The sequence below is a fragment of the Thunnus thynnus genome, chromosome 1, assembly GCF_963924715.1.
Source record: "Thunnus thynnus chromosome 1, fThuThy2.1, whole genome shotgun sequence".
Taxonomy (NCBI): Eukaryota; Metazoa; Chordata; class Actinopteri; order Scombriformes; family Scombridae; genus Thunnus; species Thunnus thynnus.
This window is the reverse complement of record NC_089517.1, coordinates 15516817-15538973: the sequence shown is the minus strand read 5'-3', so window position 1 is coordinate 15538973 and position 22157 is coordinate 15516817. Positions and strand designations below refer to the sequence as shown.

The 22157-nt window shown below is 36.4% G+C and overlaps 1 protein-coding gene across 1 annotated transcript; it reads right to left on the bottom strand.

The window, feature by feature from the left end:
- Positions 1–6179: 6179 nt before the first annotated feature.
- LOC137189388 (ephrin-B2a-like) lies at positions 6180–12863 on the bottom strand. The gene is made up of 5 exons (XM_067599188.1): positions 12362–12863; positions 11238–11521; positions 10389–10481; positions 8117–8227; positions 6180–7065 (listed from the first exon to the last, which is right to left on the bottom strand). Exons 1-5 carry the CDS (start codon positions 12466–12468, stop codon positions 6674–6676), a joined length of 987 nt encoding a protein of 328 aa, XP_067455289.1. The 5' UTR covers positions 12469–12863; the 3' UTR covers positions 6180–6673.
- Positions 12864–22157: the final 9294 nt, after the last annotated feature.

Sequence of the window (22157 nt, the reverse complement as noted above, 5' to 3'; positions counted from 1 at the left end):
TCATTTACATATTTAAAAAATAATAATTTGGCGGCTTGCATATAGTGAGACAAAAAGAAAAAGTAATAAGAATCATAGATAATCATATTAAACAAGTTTTTGTTATCCAAGCTACATTTAAACATATGGGGCAGTTAACATTTACCCTCAATGATTTATACTCATTTGTATGTTTAGAGTTTGCTCCAGAGGACATGATCAAGTGTTTGTAATATATAAAGTAATATAACTAAAACTGTTTATATATAGGTCTAAACTTGAGCACAGAAATTCAGTAAATTTATTAAGCATCCATCATAAACCCAGAGTGTGAACTGTAGGATAAAAGACTTTCAAAAGTTTTCTTTTCATATTCTTTGGGGAAAAAAGGCCTAAATGTTCAAAGAAACATTTTTCAATTCTTTTGTCAGATTGCTGCTTATTCATTACATTTATCTTTTGAAAAGTTGTATACTTTTACGATGACACAACAGTAAGTTTTGGGTGTGAATTTGCGGGAAAGTTACTTTACTTAGTTTTGAAGTAACACTTCTACAGAAATTGCACAAAAATTGTTAATATGGTTTTTACAAAAATGAGGTCCAACAACTGATTGAAAACATCTGTAACTGAAATAGAAATGTGATGTCATAATAATCAGGACACACTAAGTGAAATATAAAAATGAGACAGATAAAGAAGTTATAAAGTTTTCTAAACTCATTTAAACAATTGTTTTAAGTTATTAAAACCATTTTTGATGTTAGTCTGCTGTCAAAGTTTTTTGCATTGTGCCTTCTAAATAGTTCAATGCAAAACACAAAAGTACTTTTCTTTAAATAACTTAAAATGATTAAAACTACACACTTGCCTCTTTGGTTCATGCTGTGTGAAAAATTATAGTAACTGAAACTTAATTAGGATTATAAAATGTCAATGATCATGGCTGCTGTTTGTGATTCAGAATTCAACTCTGAACTTAATCAAAATATTCGTATCATTTCATGCTCACAGAGAGCTGGCAATACTCTCATCTCCTGGCCATACTTTCTTCTCTGATTGAAAACAAAACAGCTGGATATTATAGAGATGATGTGAGCATGAGGAATAAACATCAAACCACAACAGAAGAGCAGTCGAGTACTGCGACAAATTCAGGGCCCTCTGACAGGACAGGGCCGATGCAGACTAAACTCTCTACACTTTGGCTGCTTGTAATTTAAATCTCTCTGAGCACTTAAAAAGAAGATCTTTTTTAAATGTGAAATTAAAGAATTATTATGATACTGTATGGTGAAATACAGAACACACATAGATTATTGCACACCTCTGATAGTTTCTACAGTCTGCAAAATGAACTCTCAAGCACTGTTCTGCATTTTTAGAAGTAGGAATGATTTATGCAGTGAAATCTATGTATAAACCGTATCGAATAAGCTCTCAAACATTAATGTTTTGTGTTTTCTAATATGCTTAGTTTGGAGATGATTAGGGCCTCGAATTTGTACTTTGTTTAAAAAGTTCCAGCTTTTCATTAGCAGACAAAGTCTTAAAGATAACTCAATCGTTAAACGTAATTTAGGCCATTTTCTTTTAACTTGAAATGAATGCAACGTTTAACTGCCATGGCACACCTCACTAGACTTTATTTTCGGTCTATTGTCAGTTGGAAATCATGTAAAGCTACAGATTGAGTTTCCTGTGGCTTGGAGGACAAGAGAGGAAAAAAAAACCCCTTCCAACAATGTCTTTGTTCACAACACAAAGATTTGAGTAAAGTTACATAAATGATAAAAGAAGTGTTTTTCAGCCAATACATATGCATTGGAGTTTAATGACAAAGAAACAGAATGATGGCTTCAACCTGGGAAGCTTACACATTCACGATCACCTTTCCTCCATTAAACTGAACTCCTGAGTTTAACGGAGGTTGATGAAATGCAGAGAGTTGTTTACCTTTCAATACAACTTGCACTAATTACAAAAGCATGCTGTTAGTACCAATATGTTCTGTCGAGAAGTCAAAAATTTGTGTTTCCCTGAAGTGGGTGTGAAAAAATGAAGATGGTTCAATCTGCTGCTGGTTAATTATTCTGTTGTCATGTGTTGAATCCTGTAAATTGTCAAACATATGAGCGAGATACAGTATGGTAGCTGGCCAGCAGATGGAACTAGCCAGCTAAATACTGTACTACAAGACATGATTGCTTTTCAACTGTAAAGAGGAAGTGAAAAAACCCCAACTTCCCCATCACAGGAGTTTCTGTTGTTTTTTTTAAAAAAAATTGTCTTTATGCAACTAACAGAGGCTCAGAAAGGAGATGACAGTACTCATTCTCAGCAGAAAGGTTCAACCCTCCAAATATTCAACTGTTAAGTGTCTTTTGTGCTGCATGCTGATGTTGCTATAAATTCTGCATAGTGTCCTCAAACAGGCTCAAGATATTTTAGTCCACTTTTACCAGAAGTGTGTGATAGATCTGCAATTCCCACTCTTGCAACTGACCAGCAACTTGAACACTTTTCACCCTGATACCAAATTATCTGTGCTTCTCCTCCATTTCCCTGAGCACACTGTGGGAGTGGGAGCGCTCAGTCATGACCCCCAACCCCCCACACAAAGCCAGTGGTGGGTCTAGTTCCTCTGCATATGGAAGTGAGGTGGGGGGTGGGTGAACCGGGGAGGTTGTAGACTTCACATCGTCCCATGTGGTCAGATAAAAGCTTACGGCTCCTCTTATTAGACCCCCTTCCCCTCCCCTCCCTCTGCAAGCTCTGTATGCTCTCTGCACAAATGATAGTTAAAGATCTGTCTATATGTGAGTTGAAAAAAAACATTCAAGGATACTCTTTAGTTTATGTAATTTGGAATGAAGGTAAAGGAAAAGCAGTCGTACATGTGGACAGTATAGTAGCACATAAGGTCATGAAATCATTGTTTTTATTTCTGCAGCATAACAGTGAGCTGAGAAAAGGCTTCCCAGGTAAAATGGGCAACTTAAAACACCATGCTGGTAGCACTTGTGACATTCAAGCCTGTACTTGAGATCCAAAACATCCCCTCTGATGCAGCACCACTTCTGCCCTTATTTTCTAAAATGGCCTACCATAACCAGGCTCCTCCCACGACAGGGGCCATGAGCCCGGGGGTCTCTGTTTTGTTCTTCCTATAGAGGCCTGGCTACCCATTGTCTACGCGTGACCCCGGGGTCAACTGAACTCACCTCGCTCAACCACGGCCCATTCAGCTGTGAAGCTTCACATAGGACAAAAACATCTCACAAGAGCAAGGATCACTTGAAGCGAGGGGGTGGGAAGACACAGACACACACACACACACACATGCACACAGACAACAAACGCGCTCCCCAGCGTTTCAGAGTCAGAAGCTAATTTGTGTCATATTGTTTTTCACAATGTAGTACAGCATTTGAGCTATGCACAAGTTCAAAGTGATCTTTTTTTTATTTGAATCAGTTATAGTATTGGATAGAATGTGTTTCCCTCCTGAAATATTAATGGTAGTTTAAGTTGGCACACACACCCTGGTCTATTAAAGCAGTAATGAAGTTGTCTTTGACACATTTTCTATTAATTCTTTCATATATTTTAAATACATCTCTTGCCAGAGGGGAAATTGCATTTTGCTGCAGGATAAGAATGATCCATGCCTGTCATCTTCTGCTCTTATTAAGGTTTATGTCTTAGGCCAAAAAGAAAAGTGCATGATAGAAAATAAAACCATAATTCACTGCAAAAAAAATTTCAAAAAGCCATTTCACCTATATTCCCTGTTGTTTGATTGTAGCTGAGCAGTGTCCTTGTTTAAAACACAAAGCACATGTCCTGCATAGACCATCCTGCCTGGCTTCTCGCATTCAGAAGCAACAGTGTCCCTGGTGGAGAGGAAGCTCATGGAAGCTGACAGGTTGAAAATGTGCGGCATGATGTGGCTGAAGGAGCATGAAACATGTTCACCCATGGATGCTGTGCACAGCGCCACAGGAGAGACCGGGATACAATTAAATGCTGAGTGTTTTTACATTTAAAAAGATTTCTGTCGCCTTTGCAGATAGTTTGACGTCTCATAGGACAGATTACACACATTTGTTGACCTGCAAAGACGGCACTGGAGCCAATGCTATGTAGTTTCATGAATAAGAGATTTAGAGAAACGTGTTAAATAACCAATCTGAGATTTATAATCCTGGTCCTTGCAAATGCATAAAGAAGCCTACTTTTTTGTATCAAGATTACCTGTATGACAGTAAAGTCTGCTATTTGGAGAAATGATAAAAAATATTCACTCTCACGCAAAATAAATCCAACAGTACTTTTAATTTTGTCACATTTTGCCTGTTGAACCCAATATGACATGGTGAGACACTTACCATGGTGCTGTTCACTGCAGAGTGACAGTCACTATCCCAAGCGCATCATTAGAAGTGTAATGATGAGACATGCTCCTCTGAGCAATGTCTAAACTCATTCATCCAATCCTCCCCCAAAAAATTACTTTCAACTCAAAAACAGCCAAAAATATGTACTGAAGAAAATGTGTTATAATCCTGTAAATATAATCCAATGATTTGAAGCTTCTCACAATTATGTTTTTTTTTTCTCCATAAACTGCTGAAATGATTAAATTAACATTTATAGATATGCAACTAGTTGTGCTGCTGCAACTCTCTGTTGCTTGAAGTTAGAGCTGCAATGATTAGTTGATTAATTGATTAGTAGATCGACAGAAAATTAATCACCAACTATTTTGATAATTGATTAATCATTTTGAGTCATTTTTTAAGGAAAAATGCCAAAATTCACTGGTTTCAGCTACTTAGTTGTGAATATATTTGGATTCTTTCGTCCCCTATGGTAGTAAAACCGAATATCTTTGGGTTATGGACTGTTGGTTGGGACAAAACAAGACATTTTAGTTATATCCTTGGATTTGGGAATAGCGATCAACATTTTTCACCATTTTCTGACATTCTATAGACCAAAAAAGCAAATTGATTAACCAAAAAAATAATCATCAAATTAATCAATAATGAAAACAACCATTAGTTGTAGCCCTACTTCTTCATGCACTGTGCTGTTTTTGTAATTTTTTAACCACAGGAGAAACTGAAGCTGTGATTTATCAGCAGTCTTTTCTAATTCAAACCTCCATTTCATTTCTGTAATCTGTTCACTTTCTGTCCTTTTTGTTTTTGGAGAACAGAGAAAACACAGACAGTGAAGAAGAGACATTTGAGAATTGTTTGAACTGAACCTTTCAGAACCTTCAAACCTTTCAAACCTTTAACAAGAAACAAACCATTAATGAGTAGTTTCTTCAGGTAGTTTCATCTCAAATGATGATTTTTGTAGGCACAGCCCTAGATATACATTATAGGATAGGTTCACAATTTTTCAAGTCTGTCCTAAAAACAACAGTCAGGTGCCCAGATGACCACTGACATGTTTTTCTTGCTGTAATCATTCCTCCTGTTCATACTGATCATTAGATCCCTTCATAATTCACTTTCAATATAAGTGATAGAGGCCAAAATCCACAAGCCTCCATCTGTGCAAAAATTTATTTGAAGCTAATATTAAACTTCAGCCATCCAAATTAGCACCAAATTCCCTCTTTTTGTTACAATCCTTCCACTGCTCAACAGGAAAACTCTGTCTGTGGAGACACAAAGAGGGATTTTTTTACTAAAAAGACTGTAACTGGAAGATATCCAGTTTTTTTGACTTGTTAAAATTGCTGAAGCTTCAAGTTACTTTCAGATAAACTTTTAAATACATTTTTGCTCAAAATGAGGATTGTGGATTTTGTCCCCCAAAGTGCATTTGGAGGGAATCTAGTAATGATCAGAGTGAACATGAGGAATGATTACAGCAGGCCAAACTTCTTTCAATGCTCTAATGGGCACCTGCCTATTGCTTTTAGACGGAGTTGAAAAATTGTGAACATATTCTTTAAACTTTGCTAATAATAACTACTGTATGTTTGAAAAGATGTTTATACAATATAAAATGCATAAATGGAAGCAACACTGGTCGGAAAGATTCAATGTGGATTTCCTTGAAACTGTTTTAACTTTAATAAAAGCCACAAAATAATGATTTTCATTTCACTTAACAACATTTCAAACAATTTTACACAATTCATTTGTGAAAAAATCTACATTTAAGTGCTTGTAAATTTAGTGTTTAGTGATATCTTTTCAAATGTATCAATAAATTAAATAAAATACACATTTACTGTACCTATAAAGTTGCCACATGCAGTGGCAGCGAGAATGTGTTGCTTTTCTTTTTTTTGTGTGAAAAATAAAAATGTAAACAAACTAATCGTCATTTACTGCATTTACTCCAACGTCTCTCACTAAAAACTGGAAACAAGTTATGAATGAGATGTGACGAAGCACTAGAGTCTGTTTCTAATGCAGTTCCTCTCTGATTGTCTCCTCACTAAATCAAGAGAAAGAAAGGAGAATTTTGTTTAGTGTGATACAAACAAGCATATTAATGACATTTGTCCTTGTAAAGTCAACACAGCTCTTAGATGAGCAAACCACATGTGACTTTTCTTCATCCAATGCAAACTGTAGCCATGATAATGTGTTAGGCCTGAGTGTGTCCCCGACAGTTAAAATTTAGGATTATCAGCAAAAGACTGGCATTACAGCAGCAAACATTAGACTTTGTAGTAGATGTTGGTGGGATTCTGGGGCGTTATCTCCTGAACTATGTACACAGGGGGCCCGTAGTCACTGCTCACGCGCTCATAATGACGACAGATCATGCTGTCAGAAGCCCGCAGAGGAAAGACAACATCGCTGCGGTCCGAGCCGTTGTTGTCGCTGCTGATGCTGTCCCGCTTTGGCACAGCCAAAGTGTTGAGGGACACAGAGGCAGACTGCTGGCTATCTGGGAGGCAGCGACGGTGATGGTACTTCCACAGCAGGGCCAGCAGAATTATGATGACCAGAAGGACTATCACACAGCCAGAGACAACCCACGTGAGCAGTCCTGGCTCAGAGCCACCGCTGCCACTGGGGTTTGTTTGTCCTGTTTCTGAGCCCACGTCTGTCATGAGAGACCAAAAAAAGAAGGAGAAACAGAGATGAAAGAGTAAATCAGGACACGCGACACAGAGATATAAAAACAATTTCAGTCAGTTTATGCCCTGGTACATCCTGATCAGTATGTGTTAACATGAAAACCTCTGTCAAAGCTGGACACCAGAGAATATTCTCTAATCTTTAGTGTCATACTGGTAAACAGTCTGCTGCCTTTCACTGACTTTGAATGGCCCAATGAGTCATGATCCCTGAAGGTTTGAATAGATAGTTGAAATATGGAAGAAGTAATGATGCCAAAAAATAAAGACAGTGTTTCTTGGCTCCTGGTTTATTAGTTTGGATACAATTTGTGTTCTTTTTTTTTGTTGTTCTTTTCAAATGCATCAGACGATATCAGTAAAGAAAAATATTTTGCCTTTCTGGTGCAAAATAATAATTATTATATCAGTGTTTTTGCATGTTTAATCCCACTTACCTCAAAAAAAGCAGACTTAACATACTGACAGGTGATTTAAAAAGCATACTTTTAAAGATATTTAAATGTATCATCAGAGAATTAATCAGCAACTATTTTGATAATAAAACAATTGTTTCAGTCATTTTTCTAGCAAGAATGCCAAAATTTCACTGTCAGATGTGACTATTTAATGCTTTAATCATTTATATGAAAATAAAGTGAATAGTTTTTGGGTTGTGGACTGTTAGTTGACTAAAATGACACTTGAATATATTAACTTAGGTTTTGTAAAATTATAGCAGACATTTGTCACTTTTTTTCTCATATTTCATAGACTAAAACATGAATCAATCAATAAAGAAAAGAATCTGCAGATTAATTGATAACGAAAATAAGCCCTAGTATCATTCCTAACCCCCCGCCCCCCACCCCATTCACACAAGTAAAGATACAAGGTGTGTGTGCTTTGGAAAATTTCAGTTAAAAAGTTAAAACAATGCAAATGATGACTCTAAATATTGTAAAGTCTGTTCCTGTGTATCAAAATGCAAATAGTACCATTTAACAAGCAGGCAAAATCTTTGATTTATCTTCATACCAGTTTTGCTCTTGTCATCCTTTTCTTTCGCAGAGGGCTCCTTGGATTTCGGTCGTGTGGGTGGAAATCTGGTGGGGGACTCCTGGAGTGTTGAAGGTGGGTCTGAAGAGCCTGGAACAAAGCAGGACGGTTGAGCAGTTCACATTAAATCACATCAGTAACATACCTCACATGTCTTTGTCATTCCTGTGTAGGTGAGGTTACATCATGTCAAAATGTTTCCAGTGCAAAAAATGTTCATTGAATCATGAGTTTGGTGACTGTCCCCAAAGAAGAAGAGCTCCATTCTGGACTGATTATTGACATTGAGGAAGAAATGCATCACAAAGGAGGCAGTGAAACTATTTCTAACCTCAGTTGACCAGAAAAGTTATGTTTTGAGTCATAACTGTGACTCTTATTTTTTCTTGACTGGAAAAACTATCACTCTCTTCGCCTACACATGTAACATAGCACATAACTGAATAGAGGAAATTCACCGTATTTCAAAGGGAATTTTGGGAAATAACCAGTAGCGAAAAAAGTACTGAGATCTTTTACTTAAGTAAAAGTAGGAATACCACGATGAAAAAATGAAAATGAAAGTACTTCAGTATCAGCAGTAAAATGTACTTAAAGTATTAAAGTAAAAGTATTTATTAAACAAAATGACCCATTTAATGTGTAGATAAGATAGATAGATAGATAGATAGATAGATAGATAGATAGATAGATAGATAGATAGAAAGATAGATAGATAGATAGATAGATAGATAGATAGATAGATAGATAGATATTACTGATTCGTTGTAAGCAGAATTTTAATGTTTTAACAGTAGGGGTAGTTATAGTGTTCAATAGTCAAATCTATAACAATGCATATTTTTAATAATTTATCATTTTACATATGAAATATTGATCTGATAAGTGGCTAGCATCTATAAAAATTAAATAAATGAAGTGGAACAAAAAGTACAATATTTCCCTCTGAAATGTAGTGGAGTAAAAGTACAAAGTAGCATAAGTACATGTACCTCACAATTGTAATTAAGTACAGTACTTGAGTAACTTTACACCACAGACTTAAGCAGAGGAATTTGCTGAACTACAGCAAACAGTAAATTCCAATATTTGTGATTATTGACCAGTAGTATCTACTATGTGACTCTTACTGTACTGGCTTCCCGATATACAACCATCTGAATTTCGTTCTCTAAAATATCATTAAGGATTTATTTACACATTTTTAGTGCAGTAAGCTTTTTTGCTAGTGCATTATCATTCATTCATCATTGCATTTAGCCATTAATGTACAAAATAATTATATGATTTTCAATCTCAATTCAAAAGCATAATCTATGAATACAAATCTAAACAGACACGTTACCATCAAAAATCACAGCACATGACTGAAAACCGCAGTGACTCCCCACAATGATTGACAGGACTTTTAATATATGTTGGGATTAACATGAGATTACAACTAAACCTAAGTTATTAATGTTTTCTGCTGCTGTTTAAAGGCTTGTTTACAGCAGCAGTATTTGTAAACACAGCGGGGAAGCAGCCGCATATTTTCAAGATCAGATGAGAAACACACAAAATGCTGATTTTTCATCTCTGAGTCACACTCTTTAATTATTCATATGAATAATACTGCAAATTTCTGAGGTCAAAAATTACATTTGGGGGCTTGAAGAGATTCATCTTTTGAAAGTATTCGGCAACACACAGAGAAATGGTGTGTTTATATATAATGCATTCTTGTTGATATGTGAGGTAAACAAGCTGCTGTTATAATGTTACAAGGAAATAAAAAAGCAGTATGTTTTTGCTTATTTATTTATTTGAAGTGAAGGCAGTGAATATGTTTATAATCTGGTTTATTACATTTTAATGCTATGTGATAAGAACGCAAAATGATAAAAATGGATCATTTGCTGTTCAGATGTTAATACAGAGGGGGAAAAAAGATTGACTGCTGCAGCCAGACCCAATGATTGCATGCAAGATAATACTGATGGCCTTAAGCTGCCAGTGGTTTGAATTAGAGATTTGAGATAATTCATGATGGCAATCTCTCTTCAAGAGAATAAATAGATGATCGAGATCATCTGACCACTTAGTAATTCCAGAGAGGAAGTGATATTATTGCATTACACGTCTAATAACCAGAAGCAAACAACTGTGATATTGTTCCTTTAAGCATTGTTTGTCATATTATTACACCTCCCTGTTTCTGTCTTTCATTCACAGCCAGCCAAACACACACGTACATTCACAAAGTACTTACTTTGGCCGACTCTCAACACCAGTTTCATGGATTTGGTTCTACACACCCCTCCATTAGTGTTATCCAGACCCTGCAGAGAGCCTGTAGATGTGGCTGATACAGAGAGAGGAGGCAAACATAAAGTGTTTAACTTTTTAAGTTTGTATTTCATGCAATCATCATAATACAAGATTATCGAGCAATGCAAAGCCCCATTATTTTAGTAACTAACCAACATAGCGATCACTAAAACACAGACACACACGCACCAAGAACTCTCTGTCACCCCTGTCACTCCCACACACACACACACACATAGACTTGTTAGGAGCATTTAGGTCAGATAACAACATCTCACAGGCATCAAGCCACGTTGCCATGAAAGCTCCCATCAAATCTGCCTGATGCTGTAAAAGCCTTGTGTGATTTGGGGCATGTAAGCCCTTGGAATCACACTGCCCTGCCAGAGCGAAGTGTGCTGTCAGAGCGTGGTGAGGTGGATGAGGCTACATGGTCAGACTTGCTCACTATCTCATGCATCACTTGCCACTAAGATGCTGGTTTAACCGACAGCGGTCCAATAACGAGGCCACATTTTTGATTCTCACGCGAACTGACAAATTGAGAGAGAGGCGAGGACGATGGCTTCCTCTTCTCTGAGAAGGAGGAGGAGGAGGAGGAAAGAAAAAAAAAGAAACAGTTGCTAGCAAAGATTCAAATGCTGTTCCACCTGTAGGAACCAGCAGCCTGTGTCTCCATTCTGCTGATTTTAAGATGATCATATGTGCCATGGATATATGTGTGGGTGCGCTCAGGTATTGTTTCTGAGCTGCATGAGCTGCGAGGTTAAACACACACACAGCGACTTACAGGTGATATAATAGTCCTTCCCCTTAAGGAACTCCAAACCCCAGAGGTTGGGGCTGAACTCCTGGAACTTGAACGTGAACTTGACGTCCCGGTGAGGCTTGTCACAGTTTAGCAGGGGCGTGTCCCTCTTGTCGATGGTGCAGCTCTCCATCTGACTTCGGGAGACCAGGTACACTCGGTAGAACTCCTCCTTTCCCCCGGAGGAAGCGTCTGCTCGGGGACACACAATATCCATCTTGTCCCCTATCTGAGGATAGAGGATCAAACCCTGACCTGGAGTAAATCTGTGTGTGAGATAACATGAGAGACAAGAAAAAGCATCATTATTTCAACACAAACTGGCAAAGTTTTAGGATTAATGCCAAACAAAAACAACAACAAGATCTTGTAGCTTTGAATGTTCTAAAAGCTTTTAGCATGAATTAAGAAATAGAAATCACAAAATACTGAAAAGTGCCCAACACAAGTTCCCAAAACCCAATTCCTTCACAATTCTTGTTTTGTCTCACCAACAGTTCAAAACTCAAAGATATTTCATTTTAGGGCTGAAATGATTAGTCTATTAATGGATTAGTTGATCAACAGTTAATTAATCAGCAATTATTTTGATAAATGAGTAATTGCTTAAGTCATTTTTCAAGGAAAAAAAACAGAAAAAGTCCCTGCTTTTCACCTGTTGGTTGGAAAAAATAGTAATTTCAAGAGACAACAGCTAGGGCTTTAGGTATTGGTGATGGGCATTTTTCACTATTTTCTGACATCAAATAATTAATTGATTAATGTTGAAAATAACCAGTGTGAATGAATTGATAATAAAACAATCTTTACTTGCAGCCCCATTCAATTTACAATGCTATAAATCAGAGAAAACCAGTCAATCTTCACATTAGAAAAGCTGCAACCAGAGAATATCTGGCATATTTGCTTTATGAATGATTTAATCAATGAATCAGTTATTATTGATTGATCAATCCACTAATTGCTCTACATTACAGCTGCTCATATGAAACATCAAACGGTAGCGTCAGGGTTGCTTCTCCTCTGTCTAGGTTGCACTGCAGGGATAAAGCAGCAGTAGAAAGTTGCCTCATTCCTCCAAGTGTGAAACTGATTCATCCGCTTACTTTGTGTTGGAGCTACTCCAGTGGATGGACTCCAGAGTGATGGCACGACATGAGCAAATGATGGCCAGCAGGATCACGGCACCGCAGCTCCATGTGACTGTCCCCATCACAGGAATAAATCGCAGGTGGCAACACAGCGGCTCGGTATCATGAAACAGAGTTAAAACTGGCTAAAATCAGTCGCCTCTGCATGTCTCCGGTGGCTCCAGGTGCGCGCAGAGGACACATCCCTGAGTGAGAGCCCATCAAGTTACGAGTCTTCCTCCTGCACTTGTATGAATTTTTCCACATTGTGCGTAATTGGCTAGAAAATCATTCGTGCGACGAAATCCATGTATTGAGGACGGAGATTGTGAGGAGTATTTTAGTCATCAGCTGACTGACCGGTCCGCCCATACGCAGGCTCATGCGTAGGGGAGACCGGGGCTGGTTGGCACATTTTTCCCCCCTCTCGTGTAAATTTCCTCACATTAAGATAAAATACCGAAAAAATAACTTCATGTCTTGGATGGAAATAGTAGAGGTTGATTTATCTTTACAAAACCTTTTAAAACCAATTTATTAAAAGTAAATCTAAAACATTTATAAAAACTCTGAACCTTAACCCCCCCACAACATACCCATTTTTAAAAAATCCGAATCAAGAGTCTAACAATAGATTGTTGCCAAGCTGGACAGATTTTAGTGCTTTGAGGAAATATTGTAATTTTGGGCAATATAAATAAAACCAACTTGACACGACTGGTAGTTTATATTATAAGAGAATTAAAAAAACAAGTTTTGGTGTGTGTGGAAACCTTCTCGTGTTTGTATTTATGATTATTTCCCTCAATAATTTGATCATAATTGCCTTAGAAAGATGAGAACTCCAGCAACACTTGTAGTATGAAGAACAACTTTATTAGTTGACCGACTCGTTTTGGCTTGTGGTCTTCATCAGGGTCATCATAAAACACGTTACAAACACCATTTAAATAAAGTAAATTGGGTATGAAAAAAGGTAAAAACAAATAAATTTTAAAAAAGTTTTAAAAAATTATAATAGACAACCAATCATATACATCCAGACACATATCAGCCAATGGGAGATCTACAAAGATGGGTTGGATATATGGTCATGTGGTTTCAGGCCAATCGTTGTCCAAGATTAACAGAGGCAAGGGGAGTGTCCAAGAAGGGACATGGGTGACACCCATGATATTTGGTCCATTAACTAGAAAAGTGCAACTAGGGGGTGGTACTTGGGTTTTTTGTTCATACAAAAATGTGCCTATAAGATATGGCATACATTTAGAAACACTTTGATTGGGATAATAACAATAATAATAATAGTTGTAATAGTAAAGATGAAAGGCTTTATAAAGTGCTGTGTATAGAGGGAGCAGAAAGATGCATAGTACAACAATATAAATTGATTAAAAAAATTATCATCATATTGTTGTTGTACTATGCATCTTTCTGCACTATACATCTTTCTGCTCCCTCTATACACAGCACTATACTAAAGCCTTTTATGTACCACCCCCTAGTTGCACCTTTCTAGTTAATAAAATGGTGATGGGGGTAAAATATGGTGTCACCCATGTCCCTTCTTAGACACTCCCTTTGCCTCTGTTAATCTTGGACAACGATTGGCCTGAAACCACATGACAATATATCCAACCCATCTTTGTAAATGTCCCATTGGCTGATATGTGTCTGGATGTTTATGATTGGTTGTCTTTTATAATTTTTTTTAAACTTTTTTTTTTTTTTTTTTTTTTTTTTTACCTTTTTTCATACCCAACTTACTTTATTTAAATGGTATTTGTAATGTGTTTTATGATGACCCTGATGAAGACCACAAGCCGAAACGCATCGATCAACTAGAAAAGTTGTTTTTCATACTACAAGTGTTGCTGGAGTTCTCATCTTTCTAGACTTCTTTCCCTTCTCCGTTTACCTTGGAAGTAGGTGAAGTTGTGCTAGAGACCCTCACTCTGCATCATAATTGCCTTAAACTCCACAATTTTTTAAAAAAAATATAAACTGCCACTTATTTGCAAAAGACTGAATATTTATTCTCAATTATTCACAGAAACTCTTACAAGTCCAACTTGTTGTTAAAGCTGGTTTCAAAATGAGACAACTTCCCCGTACCAGCCAGTTCAGCTCTGTTTTGTATTTACGTGGCCTGGCAGCATGTTTAGATGTGTTTGGTAGTTCTTCATACATGTAAGCAGCTCAAATCTACTGTATTAAAAAAAACAAAAAGACACAACAATAAAAACAAAATTAGGGTAAATTCTACCAGACTTATGAACAAAAACTTCAGATCTGAAGTCTTCTCAGCGAAGAAACCATAAGGGGAAGTTCAGGATATGAAAGTACAGATTTGATTGATGATGCACTTGTCCTTGAGAAGCACTAATGTGGTGACAAATATAAAAATGAGTGAAAGCTGTGACTCAATGATCACCTCAAATGAACCCACACCACCCAATACACACAGACTTTAATGAGATGAGGTAATAAAGATGTCCACCTACTCCTAAAAGTTCCACCAAATACACTGAATTTATATGATTTCCATTTCAACATGGATGGAAACATTTTAAACCAGTTTAAATTGTTGGTGAGTGGGTTGGGATGGGTAAGTTTTCTTTAAAATGCTGTATATTCTGCATTTAAGGCAATGCTATAAACAATAAGACAATTTTCAGGGAATCTGAACTAATAACAAAGTGGTTTAAAGATTACACATTTATTTGCTTTGTTTGTTTGTGTGTGTGTTTGTGTGTGTGTTTGTTTGTGTGTTTATGTGTGTGTTTTTGTTTTTATGTTTGTTTGTTTGTTTGTTTGTTTGTTTGTTTGTTTGTTTGTTTGTTTGTTTGTTTGTTTGTTTGTTTGTTTGATAGGGACAGAGCACCTTCATGAATATCTGTATTAAATAAAAGCTGTAAACGTTCCAGGTTTAGCAAAAATGCTAATTTACATCCAGGTAACAAAAAATAGTTTAAGTAACAAATATGCAATTACAAATATACAAATACACATGCGTCTTCTGTCACAAAATTAAAGCAGTGAAATTGAAATGTCTGTTTGTGCCGGTAACAGACTGGCTGTGTGTATTCAAAGTGCATCTTTCATATTTATAATTTATTTAAACTTCGAGTTTTGTTGACATCGACTACACAGAGAGCAGACACACAGACGTGTTCTTATGTAAACACCAAAATATACAAGTCTGACTTCTGGTTTTGCTATCTTTAATTAAAACAGGACATCTGTAGGACATCTTGAATGATTCATGGATAATTCATGGGTAGAACAGCCTTTCTTTAATTTCAAACTGAGAGACATGGAGAGAGCCCCTGGACCCTGAACTGACCTCTTTGCCAAGTGAGTGTCTGTTAGCAGGACATTACCCAAAATCTAAACACTGTGACAAAATGGAGTTTGAACAGACCTCCTGAGAAACCATTTCTGAGCAATAACCTGAACTAAAAGTATAAAGGACTTCTGAGGTCATTTGAACCAGGAGAAAGGACCAGATAACAACAACACATAGACAGAAAACCCCTTCTCTTATCTAAACAAACTAAGCCATAAACTCTAACTCACATTCCTGAAGTCTCCTTGCAAATCTGAGCCAAACCTGAATTTCATGTAAATTAAACGTCACCATTATGTAAGATATGTAGTGTTATTTGTCATGTAAATACACAACGAATTGTATAGCTTTGATAGTTGTGTGATTATCTGTTGAGGAGATATTAATTCTAGATTTTATTACAATATCAACCACACATGACACTACTGCCCTCTAGTGACAAGCGTTAAATTTCTTTATGTTAAGAGTTAATGAATTTTTAGTAACTATGCAATTGTAATTCTGGATCATAAAGCATTGTACATTCTGTATTGTTTACTTGTATTGTCATATATGAATTACTGTTGGGGAAATACCTACAAAAGTACCCTACAATCATTATGCATATTACAGAAAAGAGTCATAAGACAGACATAAGACTAGTAAACAACGTTGGGTACAGATATAGGGGTCGTTGCTTCTCTCATGACTGTGACACTCATGGTGGATGCCATTATTGTTATGTTTGTTCTTGCTGATCATCAGATAAATGTATTCAGATGTGTGATTAACACTAAGTATATTATGTATAATATATTATATTATGTAGGTTTATGATTTGAGCATTAGAGATGGGGCAGGAAATTATAAGTATTAACTTCCTCCTGCTCTTTTTTGGACATGTGATATTTTTTGGTTTGTTTACTGGCAGTTAGTTGCTTAAGTTAAATTCTGTTGGTTGTTGTTGTTTATTTTCCGTTTTTATAGATTTATTATTATTATTATTTGTTAATTCTATATGTTTCAAAATAAAGTTTATCAAATTATTTTAAAATTACCCAAGTGTTTAACTTTTGATCTATTGACCTATAAACAATCATATTCTAATAGTTAAATTAGATAAGTAGTGGTACTGAAAGAGTGAATTTTCTGAAGTAATAGGAATATAGACATACTGTTTGAAGAGTTTTAAGTTGAAGTTTTCTTGTATTATTGAACAATAGTCATATTGAATGTTTTGATATTATGAAGTAAGAGTTATGTGAAATTTATATTTGAATATGTTTCTGAAAGTTTAATTCACTCACATAGTCATTGCTTTAACTTTATTTCATTTCACTATAGTATTAAAATTTACTTCAGTGTAAATGGTTTGAGAAAGTTGAATCAGTCAAATTAAAGTTGGATGTCTAGACAGCAGGACATGTTAATTGGAAGGTTAATGTTTGATATGTTGATAGAAGAATGAACTCATTACAAAATGAATGTATAATGTTGAACTGTTTTTCTGATTGGTTTTACAATATATGGTATATGAAATGTTCAGAGATAGTGACTCTGAAGTGAGATTTTGCAAAACTCAAAACTTAACTCTCCAGTGTAAGGAAAGTTATTTACCATCTCAAGTAGAAGTCAACCACACCTGAAAAGTCCAGAACAAAAGAATTGAATATTCATCAACAATTTAGCATGAAAAAAATTTAAAACACACCCAAAGCTCCGCCTACTTTCACCAAAATTATAAATAGGAAAGCTTAACTGAACTTAGTTGAGCTGGTCTCCAAACTCATGACCCAAGACAAATTCTTCCTAGAGTCTCCTCTCTTTGTTTTTCGGTTGTTGTTTTTTTTACTAAATATATGTGTTTTATTCTTTTATTGAAACGAGTTTAGCATCTTTTGCTTTATTTGTAAAATGAAGTCTTGTGTTTCCATGAATAGTATTTTATTTTTGAAGTAAACGCTACTGAAGATTTGAGTGTAGTCTTATTAAACTTTATTTGGCATTAAACTCAGGTTACTACAAGCCAAAGCCTGAATCCTCAACTTAAACGCCTGAAAAAGAAAGCAACGCTTTAACTGGATCTCTGTCTGCTTGCTGAGAGCAGTACGGCAAACTGGGAGTTAAGCTGACTTAAAGACTCATTCCCGAACAGCCTGAAACAGCTTGACTCCTCCACCCAGTGGTTCAACACCGCTGTACCACGAAGACTCATCTGAGGACCACACTGCACTGCTCAAGCCACCTACCAAAACAAAGCTGGACCTGACATCTTTACAACAACAAAACTCTTCAACAGTAAGGCATAACATGGCTTTGTGATCAAGGGTTGATGTGGAATAACGTTAAAATTAAAAAGATAATTTCTTTAGAGAAGTTGAATTAGCTTTCCCTCAGCATTCCCTGTTGCAATACATCAGCCTTATAGCCTTCATACACTTTGAGTCACTATTCCTGAACAATTTTCTTTATTTTATTTTATTATAATTTATAGACCTTATTATTCTTTTTATTTATTATTTTATGTTTTATCATGTATCCTCAGGATGTTTAACTATTAATAAAGGTTTTCATATACCCTAAGAAACTGTGGTTGATTGTTTTCTTTGAGCACAGTTGACAGGTCACTGTCAGGACAAGAACTTACGGTTTTAAGACTGATTAACTGACCAAATTGAGAATTAAGTTCACACTTTAATGTTTCCTCCAGACATTAAAGGTTACTTCTAGGAGGTGCTGCCCAGAAGAGGTTATGTTTTATATATATAAAGTGCTATGTTACACTACAAAACACACTTCACATACATGAGTCACAAGTATGGATGATTTTTTCTTGTCACTTACAAGGAAGATGCCACACATACAACACAAAGTCACACGAAATCAGGTATCACAGCAGTAGAATAGTATGAATCCACCTTTTGTCAGAAACAAATCTTTGTCATAATGATTTAACCAAAGGCAAACAGTAAACATTACTTCCCAGATCATGACAATATGAACCAATTATTTAAGTGTTTTGTGTATTTTAAAGGCCTGTATAGGAACAGTGCAATTAGCTTAGGTTATAAATGTTGTGATATTTGGCATTAACCCATGCTATACACCTATCCCAATGAAAAGAAATGTTGAATAAAGAAATAGATCAAATATGAAGCAGTGTAAGTTTATTTTCTCCCATATGTCAGAACAGACATCATGCATGTTTTTAGTGTTACAATAAAATTTTTGGTTTCACTTGTTGAATTGTTTGAGATTTTTGTTTCTCCGTTTTCCTTCTCCCCCCTTTTTCTCCAAGTGCCGCAGTATCAGATACAGTTACTCTCATGGTGCCAATTTATGCACAATAAAGGAAAACAGAGGGTGGATTATGATCGAGCACACAATCTGAATCATCATGACTAAATATTGTGGATAAAAATTGATGAAAATCTCCTTCTACTTAATATACAGTATGACTGATGTTAGAGGTTGCATGGACTCTATGCTGACTGGTATAAATATCAAAATATTGCATTTGTGTATGACACTACATTTATGTAGAGTATTGAAATGCTCCTATGTACCATGATGTTTTCAAAAAGATACTATATACTATATACTAGTACTAGATACTAGTACTAGATACTATTTCAACACCCTTGTCCACCCAGACAGTTGTTTTGGGTTTTTTTTTTTTTTGAGTGATCAGATCTCCTCTTATGTTTCTGTTGCAAATGTACTCAGATCATCAAATTGAATACACTCATTACAATCATAAAGCAGTCAGGGAGATGGAAATCAAGCAAGGTCTGCACAGGCCTAAGAGGTTAACATCTTAAATCATGTTGTCTTTCACATGTGTTTGAAAGGATGCAACTCAAAGGTCTGCTGTCCCAAATAAAGATAAAATCAAAGATGTGCTAAAAGCATTAAAGGTACTCTTGTACATGTGCCCCAATTACAGGATCTTTTGTGTGTGTATGAGTGTGAGCAGTTAGTCCATGCAGGTTTCACTAAGTGCCTGTTTATGCGTCATATTCCTCAGTAGCACAATGACTCCTTCTTCCCGGTAGCAGCACCAGTGGTTTTAGCGTTGGCGGTATTGTCTGTGGCCGCCTTAGTGATGATTTCCAGTTGGTTTGGTTGAGATCTCCCAAAGGCGAAGCTAATGCTAACATGTTAGGTGTCTGATAATGAACAACCCCTATCACGATTAGCATTAACCTCAACCTGGGACAAGACCTGATGGTAGTTTCATCACCCACATGCTTACCGCATTGCTGGTGCTCTCACTGCTGAGGAAAGTCCTGCAGGGGGTGACAGACACAATGATCGTTGACTGGTTGGCTTTGAGAGATCATTTCTACTTTACACAAGTACATGAATCAATACGTGAACTTTGTGGTATCCTAGACTTGAGATACATTAAGTTATGAGAGCAAAGGTTTTGGAGAATGGATTACATTAAAACTATCTGCCATTTAATTTAATAGATTATATTTTGCTCTGCTCTGTTTAGGTTCAAGTCTTTCAGAGCAAAAGACTGTCACTGCAGTCCTCATTCAAAAAAAATCCTTGTGCTCTTTGATTTGTGTCAAAGCTTTCATCTCTGTCTGAACTCAGATTGTCCCATTCAATAGAGAACAAAACAATGCTGAACTGTACACACTTTGAACCACCATTCTCTCACTACTCTCTCAATATTTACCATTAAACAGCTTAAAGTTTCATTAAACAGCCTTTAAACCATTTCCTTTCTCTGTAATTCAGCCTGGCATGTTTGGTATCATCAGTAATCTGAAATACATATCTGTGTGTTCAGGCGTGAGTTCATAGTATTGGATCCTTCAAAGTGTTTTAAGAGTTCTCAAATACGTTTTAAGAGGCTCAAAAGGTGCAGGTGTGCGGAAGTCTATCAGTAAAGTTCTGTATCTATTATCTCTCTACAGAGATTTTATAAGCAATGACAGGATGTTACAGGCGTTGTTATGTCGACTCTCTTCAAGATACAAATCTAAGTTGTGAAGTTGTCAGGAAGTATGTGTTTGTATGTGTGTTTGTATGTGTGTTTGTTATATGGTAGTTAGTTTGTTAGTTACTGACCTGTCTCCACCGACAAAACACTTCCTCTTTCAGCAACTGGTGTTCTTTTCTCTCTTCATTTCCTCTCTGTCCTCTCACCACGCTCCGTATTTGTCTCTCTCTCTCTCTCTCTCCCATTGAACAGGAGTAAACCAAAATGTGGGTTTACATCTCTTTTATACACTTGTGTGAGTCATGTAAAATCCCCTTCTAACAGAATGACTATTAAAGTCACGCAACAAATTTGATGCCATTTATCTTTTATGTAAATGCTGCCTACAGAAGAGAAAAGATATTCATTTCTTGACTTTAAAATGGTTATTTACAGTTATGTCAACTGTGATGATAGCAAAAGAGGATGACTTGAGGATAGTGGCAACTTGACATCATGAATGTAAATCATATTTTTAAATTTGTAACACATCAAAGATTTGACAGGAAAATAGATGCAATGCATGGCTGCGTCTGAACAACATGTTGGTAGAAATAAACTAAAGGGTCAAATAATATTTGTCACAATCTCCTCCTCTTAAAACCCATATTCAAAGATTTTCAGCCACACTAGAGGCGTGACTATATGGATGGTATGTCAGTCTAATGGTTGGTTCACTACTTTGGTCCAGAACTGAAATATCTCAACAGTCAGATGGATTGCTATGAAATTTTGTACAGATATTCATGTTCCCCAGAGGATGAATCCTACCGATTTTGATGATCCCCTGACTTTTCATCTAGCGCCACCATGACGTTGATATGTTTGGATCAGAGTCAAATATCTTTACAGCTGTTGGATGTATTGGCATGAAATTTGATACAGAGGATAAGGTCCTGAGAGGATAAAGTCTAATGACCATGGTGATCCTCAGACTTTTCATCTAGTGTTACCATCAGGTCAAAAACTCAATTTGCCAAATATGCCTTTATGTTTATAAGTATTATATATGTAAGTCCAATATTCACTCTCCTTTTGGTTCTGTTTTCAATCTCATTGACCCTCTATCTGGGAGCTCGCTGTTTCTACACCATTTTACTGGTGTCAGGCAGAGCCACATTGAGGAAATCCTCTGGTAGATGAAACCCTGTACTTGTGCCCTGGACCCCATTCCCACAGCTCTGCTCAAATCATACATCCCCATTCTCAGCCCCTTGATCATCTGGACTGTCAACCTCTCCTTTCAAACCGGTAGTGTTCCATCTGCCCTCAAGATCGCAGTCATCCACCCCCTCCTCAAGAAGCCCACCCTGGACACAGAAGTTCTTGCCATCCTCTCTTTCCTGTCCAAGGTGCTGGAGAAGGTGGTTGCTTTTGAGCTTCAGGACCACCTTAAAAACAACATCTTGTTTGAAAAATTTCAGTTAGGTTTTTGTTCAGCACTGAAA